This window comes from Nestor notabilis, unplaced genomic scaffold, assembly GCF_000696875.1.
Source record: "Nestor notabilis isolate BGI_N333 unplaced genomic scaffold, ASM69687v1 scaffold24807, whole genome shotgun sequence".
NCBI classification, from domain to species: Eukaryota; Metazoa; Chordata; class Aves; order Psittaciformes; family Psittacidae; genus Nestor; species Nestor notabilis.
The window spans coordinates 58,597-79,211 of record NW_009938281.1 but is presented as its reverse complement, the minus strand read 5'-3'; the positions used below and the strand labels follow the sequence as shown (position 1 = coordinate 79,211).

The window sequence follows — 20,615 nt, the reverse complement described above, 5'->3', positions numbered from 1 at the left end:
ATACTTGCTTATTAAAAAAAAAAAAAGTGTATATCTTCATTTAATAGCCAGGATGAAATGCTTGTAAGAGATTCCAGGCTAATGGAAAAAGAGATAGGAGCTCTGACTGTGCCAGTTTCATGTTTTGGAGTGCTATAATCTTTCTGAAGCTTGACTTCTAATTGGAGAGTGCTTAGGCAGCTTTAATTCCTAATAATAAAAAAATAAGAGTAAATTCTTAATGCCTATTTCTTCTTATTAAGAGCAGTAAATGCGTATGGCTCAGCAATTCCCAGGCCTACTTGAAAATTAATGGGGTGAAAAGAATAAGTACTTTGAAAGTAAAGAATTTAGGGTGTTGTCAGAGAAATTTCTGGAAGGCAAGTAGACCTCAGACTTAAGTATAAGTACTCTTTCCTATTACCAGCCTGCTGATTAAGCAATCTTCCCTGATGAACAGCTTCTTATAGCTGATTAGCGTAAAGCAAGATTCCCACTTGAAGTTGGGATATGATAAAATCACAACTGTGTAACTGGACTTCTACCTCACCTTTGATACTGTGCTTAAAGTACAGGTTTTGCCTTTTTTAAGAAAGAGGAGATTTTTTAGAAATTATGCACCATGTCTGCCTTGGAAAAGAGTAATTAGATGACAGGAGAAGGGTGAACAAAAGGGAGAAACAAGCATTTTATATGGGATGTGCTATTTGGACTTAAGCTTTTCCCAGTGCTTATGCTGGCTTTTTCTTTTTTTTATCTTTTTTTTTTTTTTTTTTAAAATTGTCCTGTTTGTAGCCCAAATAGACTAATTACTAGCATGGATATTTTGGTTTGTGGGATAATCCTTACACCTTCCCTTCATTTTTTATAACAAAAAACTGCAGATGATAAATTCAACAAGATGTAAGCAGCTGTCCTGAGATGTAACTACCTGCAACTTAATTTAGCTAGAATCAAAATCTTAGTTGGATGCTACTGCCTGTTCACAATTTGTTGGATATTTGTAAATAATTACTAAGATACTATCAGTGCCCTAAACTTTTTCCAAGAGCCTCAAAGGATTTCATCTGAAGTGGGCCCTCACCCTTCCCTCATCTACTGTTCCTTCTGGTTCTTCACAGCTGGAAACGGATGCCTGCAAAGACATAATAAAGCCTAAACAAGGAATCGAAACCAGGAGTCAGGACAAATGTTAAGCCTCCCGTCTAACATGTCAGCCTACGTTTTGTGCATCTCCTCTTAGCTGATCAGGCTGAGGCAGAGAGTTGTAACTGACATGGAAGACAATAGCTAGAACACTGTTGCAGAGGGCAGTAGGAAGGGTGTTAAAGGTTCGGAAGACTGCAAAGTTTAGGTGCTATGGGGCCATGACAGCCTCAAGCACTACCTGAACTTAAGTTCAGTGCCAGACTACAGGTATCCATAGCAGAATGGTGGTATGAAGCAGAGGTGTGAGGTGGACCAGGTAGAAGGATTGACAATTTATTGTTAGCTGTGTTTAGCTTGTGTTGACAGTTCATTAGAAAATTCCTGTGAGGACATGCCTGGCATGAAATACAGTTGTTACCAGATACAGCAGATAAAGTCAATTTTTAAAATATAGTTAGGAAAGATGATCTTTTAAGTGCATTCCTGTATTTCACTGCGCATTTGAAGGAAATAAATTCATCTGATAAAACAGTTGTTAAAAAAAATATTTAGTAATTCTGTTTCCCACAAGTCTGTTGAGGAGCTTTAGGCTGCAGCTTTGTTCAAAGCCTACGTAGAGATACTGTATCAGTAAATATGCCATTGAAGCAGATCTGGACATACTAGGTCAAAGCAAGGATGACTCTAAAATTCACGGTTGGATGTGTTTCTCACTTTCTTTTTCTTTTTTCCATGGACCATATGCACATAGTCTCATGAATCAGTGTGATCACTGCAATCTAAAATAAAATTATAGAAATGGGATATTTATTCAAAGCAGAAAATTTGCCATTCTGGTACTTTCAAAAAGACCTGTATGTTGCCTGTACTATATAACTTATTCTTAAAGGTAATATATGATAATGTTCTACTTGTTCTATTCTTTCTATTTTTCTGCTTTCTGTAGTCCATTTCTGTATGCCCATGCTTATGTTCTGAACAGCTGCAGAGTGCAGAGGCAAATCTTCATGATGAAATAGCTATTTCATTAATACTGGTCATCTTCCTCAAGAATAAGACGTCAAAACAGTCTGAAGATCTTTCAGAAGATGTTCCCTGATCCTGGTCATTCTGTTTGTTCCTGTCTCCTGACAAGCCAAAATAACTCACTAGAAACAGCTATAGACTTAATTATAGATAACTTTTGCCTTTAATTGACCTCCTGCTCAATCAGAGCACAATGATTGCTCAAGACAAACCAGTTCCATTGTAAGATAACTGAGCTCTATGAGTGTATCTTTGATGTACATAACTCTTGGAATAAGTTGAGTTCCATAACGGTTTGGGTTTTGCTGGTGGGTTTTTGTTTTTGCATATGTAGCCATCCTGTTAACTCTGCTGGATTAAAGCACAATGAAAACGTTAATATTTACCTGTGATTTTTCAGATTGAGGCAATGGCACCAACAGAAAAAAAAGTTGCAGAAGACAATAAATTAACTCCGTAACACCATGGTGCATGCTAATGTATTTTTAATTACATAGTGTATGAAAGTTTTCTTAAAAAATAAGCACTTTCAACATTTACTTGAAATGAAAAAAAGTCGTTTTAGTGAAGATGCAGTTCTGCAAGTCCCACCAGGGTAGCTGGGAGATTAAAGAAAAAGGTCTCATGTTTGCGTATGTAATAATAGGAAAAGATGACTCTGGCAGTCCTTTGACTTTTAGATCTTCACACAGGATTTGCAAACCTGATGTTCCCAAGGACAAAAGCCTAGGGCATGCCTATTGCTTGTAAAGAATCCGAGTTGACCCTCTTGCACAAGCTGGAGGTTTCCCTTGTATTTTCTTTTGTGTGAGTCAAGCTAATTCTTTTGGGTGAAACTAGTTGTAATGGCATTTAAAAGTTTCAGCAGTGTAAAACAATCTCCGAAGGTAGGTGGAGACATGGCTTTCACAACTGTCTAATGGTGACCATATTTAATTGTTTTCTTCTGCAGTTCAAACATTTTTATGTGTTAGTGATTAATGAGAATACAGGATATCTGCATTGTTATTCACAAAAATAAGGAGGGTTTGGGGTTTTGGTTTTTTGCTTTGTTTAGATATGCATGATCTTTTAAGAATGTGAAGTGAAGAAATGCTAACACTTAGAAATAGTTCTGAGATAATTCACAATGAAGGCTCTCTCATGAAAAACAGTTCTGTCCCCCAGTTTCCTCATCACCCAAAACTGAGGAACTAATTCTCTGGGTTATAATACAGGACTGTCTTCTTACACTTCTAGTGTCCTGATTTGTGCCTGGTCTTTGGCTGGGGTGATACCTGGTGTATAGATAGTTCTATATCTTATAGAGGCATCCCTGCAGGTTTTGTGCCAAGTCTACAATCACTACCCTTTTTTCCCATTCCAAGGATGAGGCCTTTCAGCTTCTTCTTTCAGAGTGTGCGTTCTAGCCAATTTACGTAACTTCTGATACTGACAAACTTTTTGTGTGTTTTGTAACCCCCTTGACCACAGTGAATAATTCATTAACAAATCACAAACTGAAATAGTTTGTACAGGTTGTCAAGCAATTTTAATTTTTAACAACTTCAACAGCATAATTGGCAGATAGGCATTTGACACTGCTCTGGAGCTTTTCTGTAGTGATAGTTTTAACACAGACTGTTTCAGAGTTACAAGGAAAAGATCTGTTTCTGTCTGAGTTGTTACACTCTGAGGTTGTCAGATAAATAGAAGTTTCAAAGAACACCATGTATTCTATCACCTCTAAGATTAATTTTCTTCTTTTAAAGTCTAGGGATTCTATCAAGTTGGATGACCTGAAGGCAGAGGTGTCACCACGGATTTCGGCAGAAGATCTGATTGATTTGTGTGAGTTGACAGGACCTAGTCATTCCAAAACACCCATAAAGAAAACAAAGTCTAGCAAGCCAAAGTTGCTGGTGGTGGACATCCGTAACAGTGAAGAGTATCCTTCAAATCTGAGTGCCAGCTTTGCCAAATCATGCTTGTGTTAATTACTTCCTCATTGTCTATAGGCAGTGAAATGTTAGAATGGTAAATAATGGAAAGGGATGTGGTAGAGGTACAGTGGAAGGACTGATGCCAGACTTTGTTTGTCATAGAAGACCTGATTGCAGAGAAGAGAACAAATGTATTTTTGCCTTCCCATTTTAAGCTGTGGGTCTAATTATACCACTTTGTACCAGTAGCACAAGTGCCTTATGCTACTTTTTTACGACACTTAAGTCATGAGGTCATATCAGTAGACCTTTCTCACTTAGTATTTTGGAAGGGTGTGAGGCTTTCCGATTAAATGGAGGGGAGGTAAAGAAAAGTTGATAGCTCACATACTTTGCCAGTCCCTCAGTGAAAAATCAGTTCCTATTGAATGCCTTCTTGGTACTGTCAGGTAATGCAACTATGTGGCTGCCTTAACTTATGTTCTCTAGTTAGCTTATAATCACAAGAGTCTGAAAGGTATCTTGAAGCTATATGTTTATCAACATCATACTCATTTGTTCTTTTTCAAATACATAGTTTTGTATATGGAGTAGTTTTTAAATTGTTTTTCTGAAGTAGCATAGTTATGGGGCTGGGTTTGTTTGGGATTTGTAAAGGGGAGCCCTTACAGATGTGCTTCGCCAGGAACACAGATCTTCATCAACATCCGTCTAAAAGAGGTAATAATAACAAGATTTAGTGGAGGCAACTCTTAGCATTATACTGAGTATTTGGGAATATCCTTGTTATTGGTTTATATCTTTTTTTTAAGCATTGCGCCTTTCATAATAGCAAAGGTGATGTAGAAGTTGGTTTTGTGGTACATGTACTCTTAGCTTGGTGTGTCAGAAGCTTAAAAATAACGTATTTATATATCTACATTTGCCCATTAAGAATTAATGTTTTTAGGTTAATGGGCAAACAATGGAAAAATAGCAAAAGAATAATGAGCTTTAGTCCACCTTTTACTTTCAGAAAGGAGGATCCTTCCTTTTACATGTATAGTTTGTTCTTAAAGATCTCCAATAAGGGAGATTCAACCAGCACCCAAACCTATATGATTAGAAAAGATCTTCCAATGTCTAACAAATGCTACTAACATACTCCATGCTTATTAGAAAAGTGTAAATTCAAGAGGTGAATGGTGAATTGATGCCAATATGGGGGATAAAATAAATGATGTTTCAATTTCATATTTTTCATCTAGCTTGTAAAAAATACCACTTTAAAAGTAATTGTATACTCAGAAAAACACTGCTACTAACGTTTTTCTCTATTAAAGTTTTAGCAATATTTGTGACAAATTAGGGTGAAGTAGAAAAATAGATCTTATTTTTACTGTGTAGAGGTAAATTTATTATTTACATAGTAGACGGAATACTATAATTGGACTATTCCAAATTAAAACTGTTATTTTTCAAGGAATTACAATTTTATTGTATGCCAAACTTGAATGTGTAATGTGATCTACTGTGTAGTTAAGACAGAATGGTCAAAGGAACACAGAAAGTAATTTTTCGTTTGCTTGCATGTATTAATTTCATCCATCAGTTAAGGATTCCAGTTAAGTAGAGATACATGTGTCTGAGTAGTTTGACTCTTTATTTTCTGGACTTCAGCAGCTTCTTTACTTCTGGATCTAGATTGTTGAAAACATGGTCCTCTTTATTCAGAACACAGTAAAAATGCAGGCTTCTGAGAGATAATTTTTTCATCAAGGGAGAATACTTTCAGACTCAGTTTAAAAGAGAATGCTCTGAAATTAAAAAACTGTAAAAGCTTATTGCATAGAAAGCTTTGATACTACCAAGTTAAATAAAGTTTCTATTTCTACATGCATCATTCTGTTATTAATTATTTAAGCTACTTCCTAGAAATCATCAAGGAGAATGCACAAGGAGGGTGAGTAATATGAAATGCTTGGACTACAGGCATTGCACTGAAAGGCTGTTGTCTGTGTACAGTAATGGATTTATTTATATTATAATCAGGATCAAAGGCAAGTTGCTTGCTTAAGTGTTTCTATAGCTTTCCTAATAGCTTGATAGTAGGTTCTACTCTACTGTCGTACTAATCCTATCCTATTCTAGCAGAGTAGATTCAAAATTTCAATTAGTTTGAAATCATTTGACTGCTATGAAGTAAAGAGTTTTATGAGGCTGTCTCTCATAATGCAAAATTCTAGTCAGACTTTCCATTTATATTTCTTGAATGAGGACTGTCACGGTTTAAGCCCAGCCAGCAGTGAAGTACGACACAGCTGCTTGCTCATTCTTCTCCACTCCCCAGTACTGACAACAGTAAGACAACAGTATTTGTGTTGCAAAATGTCAGCAAACTGTACAATAGAATCAGGCAGTCTCTGTTCCTGCAGTATGTGTTTTAAAATGTGACAGACCACTGTGAGGTATTTCAAAAATAGGGTCATTTCATATGTTTTGTTGTTAGTCATCTTCATCATCTATGTCTGTCATGCTAAACTTCATTTTTACTTGGTTTTCAGTGTGATTTGAAAAAAGCATGAGAGGACTTTCAACAAGTACCAAACATGTTTCATATTTCGTACAAGGATACACTTGAAAGCTAAAGCATTGTTTTGTAATGAAGCTCACATTCCAAGGGCAACAGCTATTGGCCCTTTTTCACCAGTAGACAGCTTTGTAACAGAAGACTTTCTAATGAAAAGGTAATATACTCAAAGCAGTGTTTGTGCTGGCCAGCAATTCATCTAAGGTTCATTTCACTAAGCATATTAGCAAAAATACTGGCAATTTTCCATTCCTGTTAGAAAAGTTATAGCTGCATACTTATGGTCTCTCAGTCTGTAGCACAAAATCTTGGCCTTTTTAATTGTCTTGGGACTGGAATGCTTTAAATGGTCATGTAAGGTTAGGGAGAGTGTGAATGACAGCAAATAGATTTTGGATCTATCTAGTTTGATACTAATGTTGATATCAAATGTATTTATTTTTTAAAAAATTAGGTCAAGTTTCTCTGAGCAGTTAAGCATACTTGTGGCGTAAGTGTGAGCAACTAAATCTGTCTAACTGATAATTGTTTCATAACTTTTACTGTGATCAGTAGCAATGAGAGTGATGTGGTTATAAATGGGATTGAGGAAAGGGGGTTGACGCAGATTAGCGAAGGAGAGACGACATAATTTTCCCCTTCAACTTAGAAACAAACTGCCAACATTAATGAATGGTACGTGGTCATCTTTCGTTCTTTCAAATGTTTTTATATAGCCATGTTTTTCCCAAACTATAACAATGATGATTCATAAAGCTGAAACTGTTACACAGATCACAAGAAATGCATGCTAATATTAACCTAAATCAATTAAATCTTACCTCCATTTAAGGCACCTCCTATATTACAAAGGATTTTGGAATGTAATTATAAATTTAACTAGCTTTCTGCAAGTACAGTTATAAAGAGTGACTAATTGGATATTTGATATTGTAAATATTTTTGCAGAATTTCACCATTTTCCCCCTTGTCAAAGCTGTTCTTTTTTATTATTGGGGAAAGGGAACATTCCCAGGCTTGTGTGTACAGTCCATGAAAGTAATTCAAAGGTTTGCCAAGGTCATGGTGCATTTTCAAATTCATAAAAATTGAGGTAGTAGTGGTTCAGCTTAATTTTATGGGAGAGACCTTCGCATTCAGTATTTGTTCATAAACTCTTATTGAATGTTCATCCTTTGAAAGTGAAGTACAACTGACTATATCTCAGTGTTGCTTGCACTTGTATGTTGTTTTCTTTTCAATACCCAATACAAACTCACTGTTACTGGGATTGCAGATAATATACATAATGCTTATTGTCTGGGAATCTGAGTGCATGTACATTAGAATTTCAGTTTGGATCAAAATTGCAGGGGACTTATGGCAGTTGTCAGAAGGCTAAGGAAATTTTCCAATAATCCTCATTTAGTTTTGGTTCTCATTGCAAGTACTTTCATTTGCATAAAGTTTCTCTGGAAGAGGTGCTCCTGCTGCTTATTGGTAATTAGATCCTATTATCAGACTGGAGTTGTTTTGAAGTAAAATCCACAAAGATATATATACTGTGGATACTGGTTCTTTAGCACCAAGTGTTTCATTCAGTTTCTATAGTGCTGTGCTCTGTCCTTCATGAAAAATCTACTCTTCATTCCATCCTTTTTTTCTAGATGGTGTCAGAAGTTGTTTTCTCCGTAAGAGTAAATAGTCAAAGAGGTTAGTCAAAATACACTAGCACAAAGGACGAGCACTGTTGTATCACGACAGCCAGTATGAAGAGTAGGTTCCTCCTACAGCTTGACAGGTAGCACAGATTTCTCTGCCTTTTAGATGTCCTTAACTGATCTTCCTAAGCTTTAACCGTGGCCACATTTCTGGCAGCATCAATGTCCCGTTTTCATCAGCATTTACTGCAGAGGGAGATCTTGTCCAGTGCCCAGCAACTGCCACACTCCAGAGCTTTAAAGGAAGAGTTGTGGTGATTGTAGGAAATGCAGTGAAGAACACAGCTGCTGTAAGTATATTACTATAATGTGTATGTTTATACTTAAATATACATCAATGGCATGAATGCAGACAGTAGTAAATAAATGCTGTAGTCCGTATAATTCTGATTAGTAACTTTGGATATGATGACAGGATTGGGAGTAGTTTTTCTGTTGCTTTCATTTCTGCTTCTAGACCAAGATGTGTTTCTCTTTCAGTGCATAAAATGCTAAGAGACAAATGGAGAGTATTTCAATGACACCTTACATGTTTGATGGTGGGTTATGCAGCTGCTTTCAACAATTACATTGTAAAACACCAAACATCCTAATTTATCTCAGTAAGATCCAGACCATTCACTAACCTCCTGAGGAATAGGAACAGGAAGAAGATAGTGCTTTGGTATTCACTAATGAGTGTCTATGGGAGATATCCTGCATACTACCAAGTAATTTTCTAGGATCTGTTTTCCAGGACCAGTCAGAAATGTTTTGTCTGAAACAAAGGAAAACTGTAAGTAGTATGGCTAAAACAGAACAAAGGAATAACCTGAAACAAGCGTGTGATGGACAGAAAAGACAGAGGCTTTTACAGTGCAGATCGTGGGTTACACCACAGTTAAGAAGATACAATTTTCTCCTGTAATGTAGTGACACTTCTTATGCAAACTTAGATTTTTTTTAAATGTTTTGTTAAATGAAAATGGAATCTTTCCTTTGCAGTGCAGCTAAAGAAAACTTTCAGTGTACTTCAATCATGTGAAAGGGTGCTGCTTATCCTCTAAACCCAGACTTTCTGCAGCTGAGACAATATTGACCCAGTTTAACTGGGATTGTCAATATTATAGCATTTCCATAAAAGAGAAATGCTGCTTTGCCTCTTGATTTGCCTTTAGAGTTCTTGAAAGTCTAACTAAAGAGGGTAGAGTTTTAAAATAGCAACAAAATACTCGATTGACCAGTTTGACCACAAGTTAATTAAATACTGGAGCCTAAATACTGGTAGGGACTCACCATCTCTATCACACCCTTAAAGTACATATAAAACCGGCCTCAATTTGACTGTGTTGATAAAGCTTAGAATGCCTTCCTTTTGTGGATTACTTTTTTAAGGCCAGTTACAGTTTTACTCTGTGTGACTGCATAGAACTGTTTGCCACTATTCACAAATTTAACCAGTCCAAAACTATATAGCTTGAGGCTTGACGAGAACAATAGCTGATGCTTTTTAAATTTTACTAGGTAATGCAATCATACGAAAAATGGCAAAAGTGAATGCTTGGAAAGCAAACAATTTTGTACAAAGAAATGTTATAAGACTTTCAGCTTAAAATTTACTTTTTCTAAACAGAGTTATGTATTTCCAGCTGTAAAGGAATGAGCCATAAATTATACCCTCCACCATAAAGGAGATTTTTTCAGAAGCATTCAGTGGTATTTACTCCCATTAAAAATATGGAGATTGGCACTGTTAGATGTTTGATTCAAATTTATGCAAGAAGGAGAGAGGTGGGGGTACGTGTGGAAAAATTACTGATTATTTATGGGGCTATTTGTCATTAGAAGGTTGAATCTTTCAATTGTGCTTCATATCAGTAGCTTACTTGGCATCATTTAAATAAATAATAAATTTAAAAAATTTAAAAGCAAAGTTGAATGTACTGAACAGACGTGTAGAAAAAGCCTTTTTTCCCTTTTTGCACTTATTTTTTATTGCTCTCTTTTGTATTTAATTTGGTGCCAGATGATAAAACAAATTGAAAAGAAAATGCTTTCTAGAACTTGATAGACAAGAGGGGAAACTGAAAACTTCATCCCAGCACTGTTCCAGCAGGAGACAAAGGAAGCCAGGAGTGCCACAGCATAGCTCTGGCTCTAGTTGAATGATTCCTTAGTACAGAATTACAACAGAGTGATGCTGCTTGTTAAACCATTTAATTTACTCACCCTAAAGCTAAATGAATGGATTGGCTGAGGTACATGAGCCTTACTTAATGTGCCATTAGCAGGATAAAGGTATTGTAAGAGGAGCTTGCACTGGGCATCATGTTGTGGTGCTTGGCTTGTGCTTCTCCGTGGAATACTCCTTCCAATAGGTTGGTTCTCATTTCATGCCAGCCTTTCTTCTCCTAAGGGATTCTGAGCACTTCGTGGTTTAATGTGTATGTGTTTCCTTGTGGTTTGATACATGCGTTTTATTGCCAGTTAAATGCTGTAACAGAATAAAGTACACAGTACACTTTAATCTGTCAAATAATTAGTAACGCATTTATTTCTTGCCTGGGAAAAAGACAGTTAGATAAGTTGTAAGTCTAAGTCAGAGCTTAAAAAACGTGTCTTTACAGCAGGGAAATAAATTCTAAACTGTAACTTCTGATTGTTACATTGATTATTTTCTGTCTAGATAATTTATGTAGCTATATATATGTTGTCTAGACAATTTCTACAAGTTACTGAAGCAAAGTAGTCATTCTTATTGCATAACAGTAGCTAATAGATAAAATGTATGAATTATCTCCAAAGCAAAGACAAGCAGTCCTGATTTTCCATGAGATCTTTCTGACCCTTTTCAAGGCAAGAGGAAGAGGGTCAAGTTCAAGATTCTTTCAGTATAACATATTCCTAGCCTGGAAAAAAGATATTCTCTGTATGAAAGTAACGTTTTCTCTCTCTCAGTACACTATAAAAAATGCATTTTTTCTTATATGAAATCTGAGACACATAGGTTAAAGTGTCCAGTTACCACTGAATTTGTGTGATTTTTGTTGTCATCTTCCTCAGGCCTATTACAAAACCTTTGCCGGAGAAGCAAGTCCCTGCATGCTGAATTTGGTTTCTTGTTACAAACCTGTCTTAAAAACACAAATGGGTATCCATGAAACTTCACAGGGCGATCTGAAGATTAGGTGCTGCATAGAATACTAAAGGGCAGGTGCACTCATGCTTCTAAAGACAGATACATTTAATTAGAAGGGTCCAGTGAAATATCTGGAGTGAAAGTAAATAGAAATTAGGTGATAAATTTCTTGAAATGTTTCCACTATACATCTTTTAGATCCTACATTTCCTTGTAAATATTCTCTGCAGAAAAGTGGTTGAACAAGGTGAATGAAAATTGAAGGTACTTTCTCTTTGCAGGGATGGAGGGGCTCCTTATGATTCCCAGAATGGCTTTTTTCATGTTTGTTTCGTTAAGGCATCACCCTCCCTTCTGCATTCATACTCAGAGACTACTGGAATCATCAGGTGCCTCTTTGTTGCCTTTAAAGAGGAAGAGATTAGACTTTTGAAGAGACTGAAAGAGTTAATCAGCAACAATCCTGCTGGTTGTAACTCTACTGAAAACATGGTTAAGTCTTCCTTATTTTATTCTGTAAAGTCTGTATTATTGTAACACATATAATGTATACATGTTTTCCTTCATCAACAGAAAGTAGCCCAGCTGCTGTTGCCAGTATGTTGCTCTTCACATAGCCCCAGAAAGATACTTGGGCTGCCAGCCAGGAGCAGTGTTCTGCTATTGAAATTCTGCCCGTCAGTCACTTGGGTTAGTTTCCTCTGCATGCCTAAGGTATACCAGAGGTGACCTAAATATTCCCCCATCCAGCTAGGTATGAAAGAGGAAAGGGGAAAAATGAAAGATGGAGGCTCAGGAGCAGAATCTGAGTGTTCCTTTTCGTCTTCTGAAGTAGGTGCCAAGAAAAGCAGGCTACTTCTAAACCCCCAAATAGGTTCTCTCTTTTAATTTTTGCTGAGACCAGTGGCTACAGTTACTGGAAATTTTAGTTGCTTATTTGATGTAGACTTTGTTTGGCACATCTGGGTGCCTTATTACACAGAGGTTTGGATGTTTCCAAGATGAGGGATTACAGAGCCTCCCACCTTACCTAACGAAATACATCTGACTTCTGAGAGATGCTGGCAAGCAGGATCTCAGCTCTTTTCAATCATCTGGAAGATCTGTAAGGACAGGAAAGATGGGAGGGAGGTGGTAAACCTGAAGCCTGGAATGGTGCTGTCAGCATCCAGAGTTTCATTCAGGCATGTCAGTCTTGAGTTATACTGTCTTTGTGGGCTGCACCTCTGAAAGAACACCTTTATCTTTGTATGAGCTTACATGAGTTAGATTATATCTGTATCACTCAGGGCCAGTGCATTATAACATAGTATTATCAATTTCTGGGGCTATTTTTCAGCTCTGAGAGTGTTCCCTAAACTGCATCTGAATCAGCTTTTGAAGAGGACTGACTGACTGCTTCAGGAGGGAATGTGTCTATTCTGTGGAAGGTCCAGATACTTTGTCCTAGAGTTTAAGAAGGAACAGGACAACACTGGCAGTTTGGGTAGTGTTAGTAGAAAGTACTGAAAATCACAGAGGTTTTACGCTATCAAATATTCCTTTGAACAATTTTCAATATCTAGAGCAGTCCTTAGACTTGGACGGGGGTAGAATCTTTCAGAAAAACTTATGCATTCATTTTATATTCAAGCCAACTGCTGTGTATCTCTTTAAAAGTACGTATTTCTGTTCAGTAGCAGCTTTTTTATTTTCTGTTGAATCAAAAATAGAATAGGTTTGCTTTCTGCATTTTAATTTTACTACCCATACAACTGTATTGAATGCACTGAACATATTTTGGTCAGTATAAATTAGCTGCATTACAACAACTAGATCTCTGCAATTGAGTTTTCATTTTCAAGTGCTCGCTCTCAGCCTGGTATTGAGGTTTTTTTATAAATTTTTGAAGGGGAAAATTAAAAATGCAGGTGTTTCAAGTTTATTACTTGGAGAAATGTGTTTATTCTCACTTTAATTCTCAGTAAAATTTATCCTGAAACCAGATATTAAATACTTGTTTGAATAGGCTTGTTTTCAGATCTTTGCATGTAAGTTACCTTTAAGTTACTGCTGTATTTTTGTACTGATGGAATGGAAAGTGCCTCTTTTTGGCCAGGTCTGCATGTAAAGAATTTTTCCTTGATCTTCTTAGAGCAGTAAGTTCAGAGCTTTTTTTTTTTTTTTTTCCTCCCCTTTCTTTTTTTTTAGTATGTGTTTGCACAAAACTGTGCTTTTTGTGTTTGTATTTTCATTCAGTTTATGCTACTACTGTAACCATTAACTAGGCACTGTTTTGTTGATACGGTGTTCAAGTGCCATTTAGTTTCTCTTGGACCCTTTCATATAAGAAGTAAAAGAAGTAGCCCAGTAAAAGCATCTTGTGTCTGGGTCTGCATTGTGGCATATGGAAAGTGTTGTTTGAAAAGCTCTAGACTGCTCACCTTAACTTTGGTGTGCTTTCGGAGTGGTGAACTCTTGAATAAAATCATACAGCAAAACAGTCTGCGGTCCATAAGAGGACCACATAGCATGTGTTTATAAATTAAAACCTACTAAAAATCTTGTGGCAATGGATAAGCACTACAAAATTGGATTGATATTTCTCCTCCAGCTTCTAAAGTATCTCTTCTTCTTCTGACTCTTTCAGAGTATGATACTAACATTTATACCCTGGTAACATTTGTCACAGCAGTCTTTTTTGGTATTCCAGTACAGTATGATACTCCTCCTTCCCTCCCAAATTGCTCTTTAATTACAACCTGTCACAAGAATGTCTGAAGCTGAATAATGTGTACATAGCAACCCTGATGGCTAGCCTGAAGGGTGCTGGGAACGATGCCACTCAAGCTGTTGTGTTATTAGACTCTTTGCTGTAGACAGTCTAAAAATGTGACATGCCTGTTGTAATACATTCAGCACACTTAAAAGCTGTGATTTCACTGCTTGGAACAGGGTACTAGAAACATTTTGATAAATGTTCTGATGTGCAGATTCTCAAGGCTCTTGATGGTACTTAAAGAAGCAATCCTGTTACGCTGTTTGTATTGAGAGCAACACCAATACAGGGTAAAATGTTTAATATTTGCCCAAATTTTGATATGAATTTGCTGTGATCTTGTCTTTGAAAGTCTGACTTCTTGTATCTGCACAAAAGAGTCATAGCTGACTGCTTTCAAATGTAAATTACAAATTTCTGGCTCACTTATGCTCACCAGGAAAGCTGTTTTATCTCGAATAACTGATGCATTACTTAATAGAGGAACAGTGTTTCCATAGTTTTCACCAACGCCATCACATAGTAGGCATTAAACAAGTTGCTCACATATTCATCCTTTCATATGTTATATTTGCTGTGAAAGTAGAAGGAGGAAATTCAATTGAAACACTAGATGCAACCAGTAAAAACACAGTAAGCAACTGAACTTTCTTGGGAAGTGCGTTTTGAGGAAAGGCCACATGAGACAGAAAGGGAAAAAGGCTTAGTCTTGTAGCATCCCTCTAATCCTCTACCTCGGATAAGCATAACTCATTTCCTCCAAATACTGGTGGTGTCTAGATTAAAACAGAGGACTGTGATCCATCGGTGGTATGGGGAAACAGATTTATCTCAGAAGCAGTGTCAACACAAACATTTGATAAATTTGAGAAAGTATAATCACTATTTAAATGACATACAGTCCATTTCTATTTAAAATCAGCCTCAATAGTAGAAATTTAATTGTGCACTATTTTTATAGGTTTCAGTAAATCTGTCTTTAAAAGGTAGGTGGTTTACAGGTTACTAAAGATGATGTAACTGTTGTGGATTAAGCCGGGCCAGTAACTCAGAACCATGCAGCCGCTCACTCACTCCCCCTTCCTTTTTCCTCCCCCCGCTTCCAGAGGGATGGGGAGGAGAATCGAAGGAATGTAACTCCCACAGGTTGAGATAACAGCACTCCAGTAACTAATGTATAATACAAACCACTACTGCTACCACCAATAATAATAATGATAAGGGAAATAACAAGGGGAGAGGACACAACCGCTCACCACCCACCAACCAATACCCAGCCGAACCCGAGCAGCGATCTGGGCGTTCTGGATAACTCCCCCCAGTTTATATACTGGGCATGACGTGCTGTGGTATGGAATACCCCTTTGGCCAGTTTGGGTCAGGTGTCCTGTCTCTGCTTCCCTCCCGGCTTCCCCTCCTCCCTGGCAGAGCCTGAGACTGAGAAAGTCCTTGGTCGGAGTAAACATTACTGAGCAACAACTAAAAACATCGGTGTTATCAGCATTGTTCCCAGGCTGAAAGTCAAAACCACAGCACTGCACCAGCTACTAAGAAGGAGAAAAAATGACTGCTGTAGCTGAAAGCAGGACAGTAACCCATTTCCTTATCTCCTCACCATGTTATCTTCCGTCTTAAGAGCACCTTTGTAAATTGGGTTGTTTAGTGGAATACAAATTGTGTGTTCAGGTACCTGTTATTAAACTTCTAGTTGACATTTTATGATAGCATTTGGAAAGAGCCCATGTGTGAAGTCCAAGGAGTCAGTTTCTGCTGTAAAAAGCCTGTGGCATTAATTCAAAAGAGCGCCTTGAGCTTTTTTGTGGATCACTGATTTTTTTGTTCAACTTTTTAGGAAATTTTTTTTTTTAATTAATTTCTTGGATTTAAGTTAGACATTTGAGCATTAATGAAGGTCACATTGTGACAGAAAACTGTGTAGCTACGTCAAGTAGTCCTTCCTCTCGTGGCCTTCCATAAGTGCACATGCCAGAAATAACACTTTCATGTGTTTTGAAAATATAGCTTCATACAGTATATTTTGGCAGGCAAAGTTACCAGGTGGTGATGGAACATTTCAGAAACACAGTGAACAAGTTCCTGTTCATGTCTGTCACAGACGAACTCCTCTGTCTGGGAGAGGAAGGCATAAATATGTACTGAGGAACAGAACTGTATAAAAAGTCAAAGGAAGACTAGTTAGAGACTATTTCTAAATCTACTCTCCACTGAAAGTTATTGTTTCTACTTTCAGTGACACAATGTGAGAAGGCAGAAAGTAAAACAAGGAATGTCTTTAATTGGATCAAATCCTATTACCCTATGAGTTAAACCTTGACACTTTGCATTTATGGAGAAAGGTGTATGTACAAAGCTCTTGGAGGGTGATATTTGGAATATGATGGTGGCTCTCAGCTTATGGCAATATACATGCCTCTGGTCTCCTGACTTGCACATAATTCCCAGAGTAGTGAGGTACCAGTTGTAGTACTCTGCTTACTGTATTTTCCCTGTCTGGATGTTGAGATGCAGTATTTTAAGCTGTATTTGCAGCCTTTCTCACTGAAGATAGGTAATCAACTGCAGACTGTTCTGTGACAACTTACAAGAGAAAAAAAGGCAGTTAATTTCATGGTATACCATCTCATTGTGCTCTAGTGCCTTCTGCCTGTCATTTGCTAACAGCCACAAACTCCAGTTGCTTGCTTCGCAGAGGCCCTGTGAGAAGTGAGAGATTCCTCACCATAAGATTATAAAGGAACCTCTTGTCATATGCAGTGAAGAAAATTTATTTCCAGCCATACCCTGGTTACTAAAGCAGTTCTAAAATATGGTGGAACACAGGCCTTAATGCTCAACCCCTAAATGCAAAGCATTTGTTTGCGTATTTTTTTCACAGATTACATGGAACAGTAGTTTTATTATGGCCAGAACATCCAAAAACTTAGAGCAGAGTTTACAGTTTATTATCTGAAGTGTGAAGTTATCAGTAGACAGAGGGTGGAATCTCTCTGCTGACACATGTACTCGCCAAATAACATGCTGCTTCCTGTCAGTCTGAACGCTTGTGGTCATTTTTTACTTCTGCCAGTTGTGAGTAGCATTAGTGTCTGAGACAGAGCACTATCCATTAGTCACAGGTGGAGAGCACTGTGAGGTGGCAGATGAGTACATATGAAGTAGAGATGTCTGGTAGGAGTATTTCACTAGGAATATAGACTATTTTTGTACCTCATGGTATGCACAGCTGAGCACTATTTTTGACGAACAGAAATATCTTTGTTTCTGTTTTACTATACACCATAATTTCGTGGACTGTGATTTATAGCAAGAGGTACCTGGACTCTCCTAGTGATACCTCTGTGCGTATTACACCACCTCTGCACCAGAGAACCTCTCTAAAAGCCTGGCATTTACTTTTCTCATGAAAACTGGCATCCACATATGGTCTAACTTTACTATTAGTTGGTTTGATTGGTTGATTATGGGGATTTTTTCATTTGATCCTTTGAATCCTGTACTGACTTGACCCAAACTAATGGGGGAAGAGATGACTGAACTTCTTTTTGGTCTTCCTTAGGCAAGTAACTGAAACAAACATAACAGTCAAAATGTCTTGACTTATCACTATGACCTCTTACTCTGTCTCAATAAGTCATCTGTGGTTACAGATCATGTACTAGTTGCTCACTCCCTGGTTAAATCCATCCTGAAACACAAAAAGGAATGCAGTAGCTATGTCTGACACATAGTGAACAGAAATAAATTCCTTGCATATACAAAATACCTTCAGCGTGAAGCAAAAGTTACAGCTATGGAAGGAGTTTAAAACTTTGCTCCTATGAACTATTACCTGGTAAAGAGATTATTTCAGGACTTGTACTTCATCAGGTAATCATGTAGTACATCTTGTTCTGCCTTAGTATCTATTATGCTATCACAGGTAATTAGAAGGAATGTAAATGTAAAAAGAAATGCCATGCACTAAGTTTGGATGGGGTGTTTACTGCTATTCTTGAGTTGGTAATTTAGTTGTTTGTGCAAAGTTAGTTATTGGCACATCATACTTGCACAGGGTTCTGCAGTAGTATTACAAATGATTTTAAAGAGTCAAAAAAGGAATTACAAGTGTTTTACGTAGCCCATTTGGAAGCACTCAGTCATTTTATAAATGGTACTAATTGTTCAGCCATCTCAAAGACTGGCATGGCAGGGCAATTTGTCTCACAGCTATTGGAAATAAAAGTATTATAGTTTTTCTGATTAATCCATTTTGGTGGCTTGCTGTTTAATATATTGCAGTGAGTATTTAAATGGCAAGTTTGACATGTGATACACAAAATATCGTTCCTTTTTTTTATTTTGATACATATTTTTTAATATTTTTTTATCGTTATTTTTGTTTTGATATATAAAATACTGTTCCTTCATCAGCGTAGCAACTTGTCATGAAGCAGCTACATGGAAACTGGCAAGTGCTGTGTTTGGTTTATGTAATAGATTAATAGAGGAGAAAGACTTTCAGGGACGGGGGAGGGAGGAGGGAGATATTCTTGCACTATGTAACCTGCCTGTGGGCAGACTGGGGGCAGGGGAAGTGCAGCTGTTAGACCCCAAATTCATATTTGACATCTGTGACGTCAAGTCATGTCAGACAAGTTTGACAGGTAAGCAAATACTATACCATCAAACTGTGATGCTTGTATTTGGGATTCTACAGAAAACAGCTGGGAATTAGACTCATGCATAGAAAAATACCTGTTGTTTCATGCTTTGAGAGGAGTTCCAGCCTCCAACCTGAAGATTAGAAAATCCTGTTAGAATGAGGTAAAATCCTGGCTAAGCAGACATAAATAAATTTCAGGGTTATCAATGATGCTTTCACGACCACCAAATTAATTCCAGCTGTTTCAACACAGGCTTGGGTTCCTGTGTTGGACTAGTTGGTGCAAAGAAGGAACTTCTAGGGCCCAATAATGATTTCTTTTGCTTAACTTGCCACACTGAATACAAAGTTATTTCGATTTAAGGACTGTAGTGTACAGCATGCTAATGATGTATCTGTTTCAGTTTGCAGCTCATCTAGTGAAAAACAAGTACCCAAGGGTGTGCATCCTAGATGGGGGAATCAACAAGATCAAGCCAACTGGTCTCCTCACTGTTCCTTCTCCACAAATTTAAGTGACTGTAAATGTTCAGGACAATCAGTCTGTATAAGGAAGTCTTACAATACAACATAGATATCCCAAACCCAAAGGGCATTATGTCATCTTCACTATATAAGCTATCATGGTGATAAGTGTCTTATCCTGCAGATCTAGAGCACAGGAGCTTTGTGTTTATTCTTTGATATAGAGCTTCAGTTGGAACAGATGAAGACTGTGAAGCTTCAAGCTTTCCAAGAAACTTCTTTCAGCGTTGATGTAGTGCACAACTAGTTGAGCAAGTCTGGACACAAAAAGAGTAACTCAGCTGACATTTGGTATCTTATAAATATTTATGCAGAACAAGTAAACTAGCATTTGATGGCTCTAAGCTGCATTTAAATAGATTATTTTTCGAAAGTGTCTTACTGTGAATATTGAAAGTTACAAGCTGAAACTGTAGCCTGTGTGTATCCTGTGTTCTTGAATATTTTAAAGAGTAATTGCTGTATCTTGTGACCAACTTTCTTTTTGAGAAAGCATTTTTTCATCTGGATTGGAAATAAAGATGTGTCCTGGATTGGAAGTCACTGTAAGAGCTGGTGCTGAGTCAATCCAAACTATATCATATTCTGCAGAAGTGGAGAAGGCCTGCCTCCTCCATTCTATTTAACCTCCCTTCCTGGACCTGTCTTGTTTCCCTTTGTCATCCTGGTTTCTCTAAGTCTAGGACATCTACAACCATGGTATCTTCCCAGTTCGTGATGGGAACAACTTGCCTTATGTAGCAGAAGGGAGGAAGTTGTTTATTCACTTTAGTTTTCATTAATCTGGTTCACTTCAGGTACTTCTGGTTTGTTGTTTGGGTTTTGCTTCTTTTTTTCTTTTTTTTTTTCTTTCTTTAATTTAGTGTGAGTTTTCGCTTTTAATTTATATTCTCCCCACTGGTAGTCTAAGGTATTTGGTAGTCATTCTTTCTGGTATTTCTGAAGTAGAAACAGTAACCATAGCAGCTCTGCAGAGGCAGGTATGTATTCTTTCACTTAGGTGATTTATTTTTCCAATCTCCTGAATAATCTCTAGAACTGAAGGGCTAAATAATTTGTCAGAGTGGCTAAAGGGTTTCAATATCATCCTTTCCTTGCTCCTTTTTCCAGGCTTTAATCTATTATTAGGCTAATTGACAAAACCACTACACTTCGTTTTTGCTATCCCTGTATGCCTTTGTGTAGACACAATCTGTGTGGGCATAA

At 37.3% G+C, this 20,615-nt stretch overlaps 1 protein-coding gene across 1 annotated transcript in view; it reads left to right on the top strand.

Annotated features, from left to right (window-relative positions):
• The window catches only part of TBCK (TBC1 domain containing kinase), a 65,986-nt gene extending 46,587 nt beyond the window's left edge, over positions 1 to 19,399 (top strand). Inside the window, exons 19-21 of the mRNA XM_010019248.1 lie at positions 3,906 to 4,081; positions 8,476 to 8,635; positions 19,289 to 19,399. Of these exons, the coding sequence (XP_010017550.1) occupies positions 3,906 to 4,081; positions 8,476 to 8,635; positions 19,289 to 19,399 (447 nt within the window). The remainder of the gene's footprint in view (positions 1 to 3,905; positions 4,082 to 8,475; positions 8,636 to 19,288) is intronic.
• The last annotated feature ends 1,216 nt before the right edge of the window (positions 19,400 to 20,615 follow it).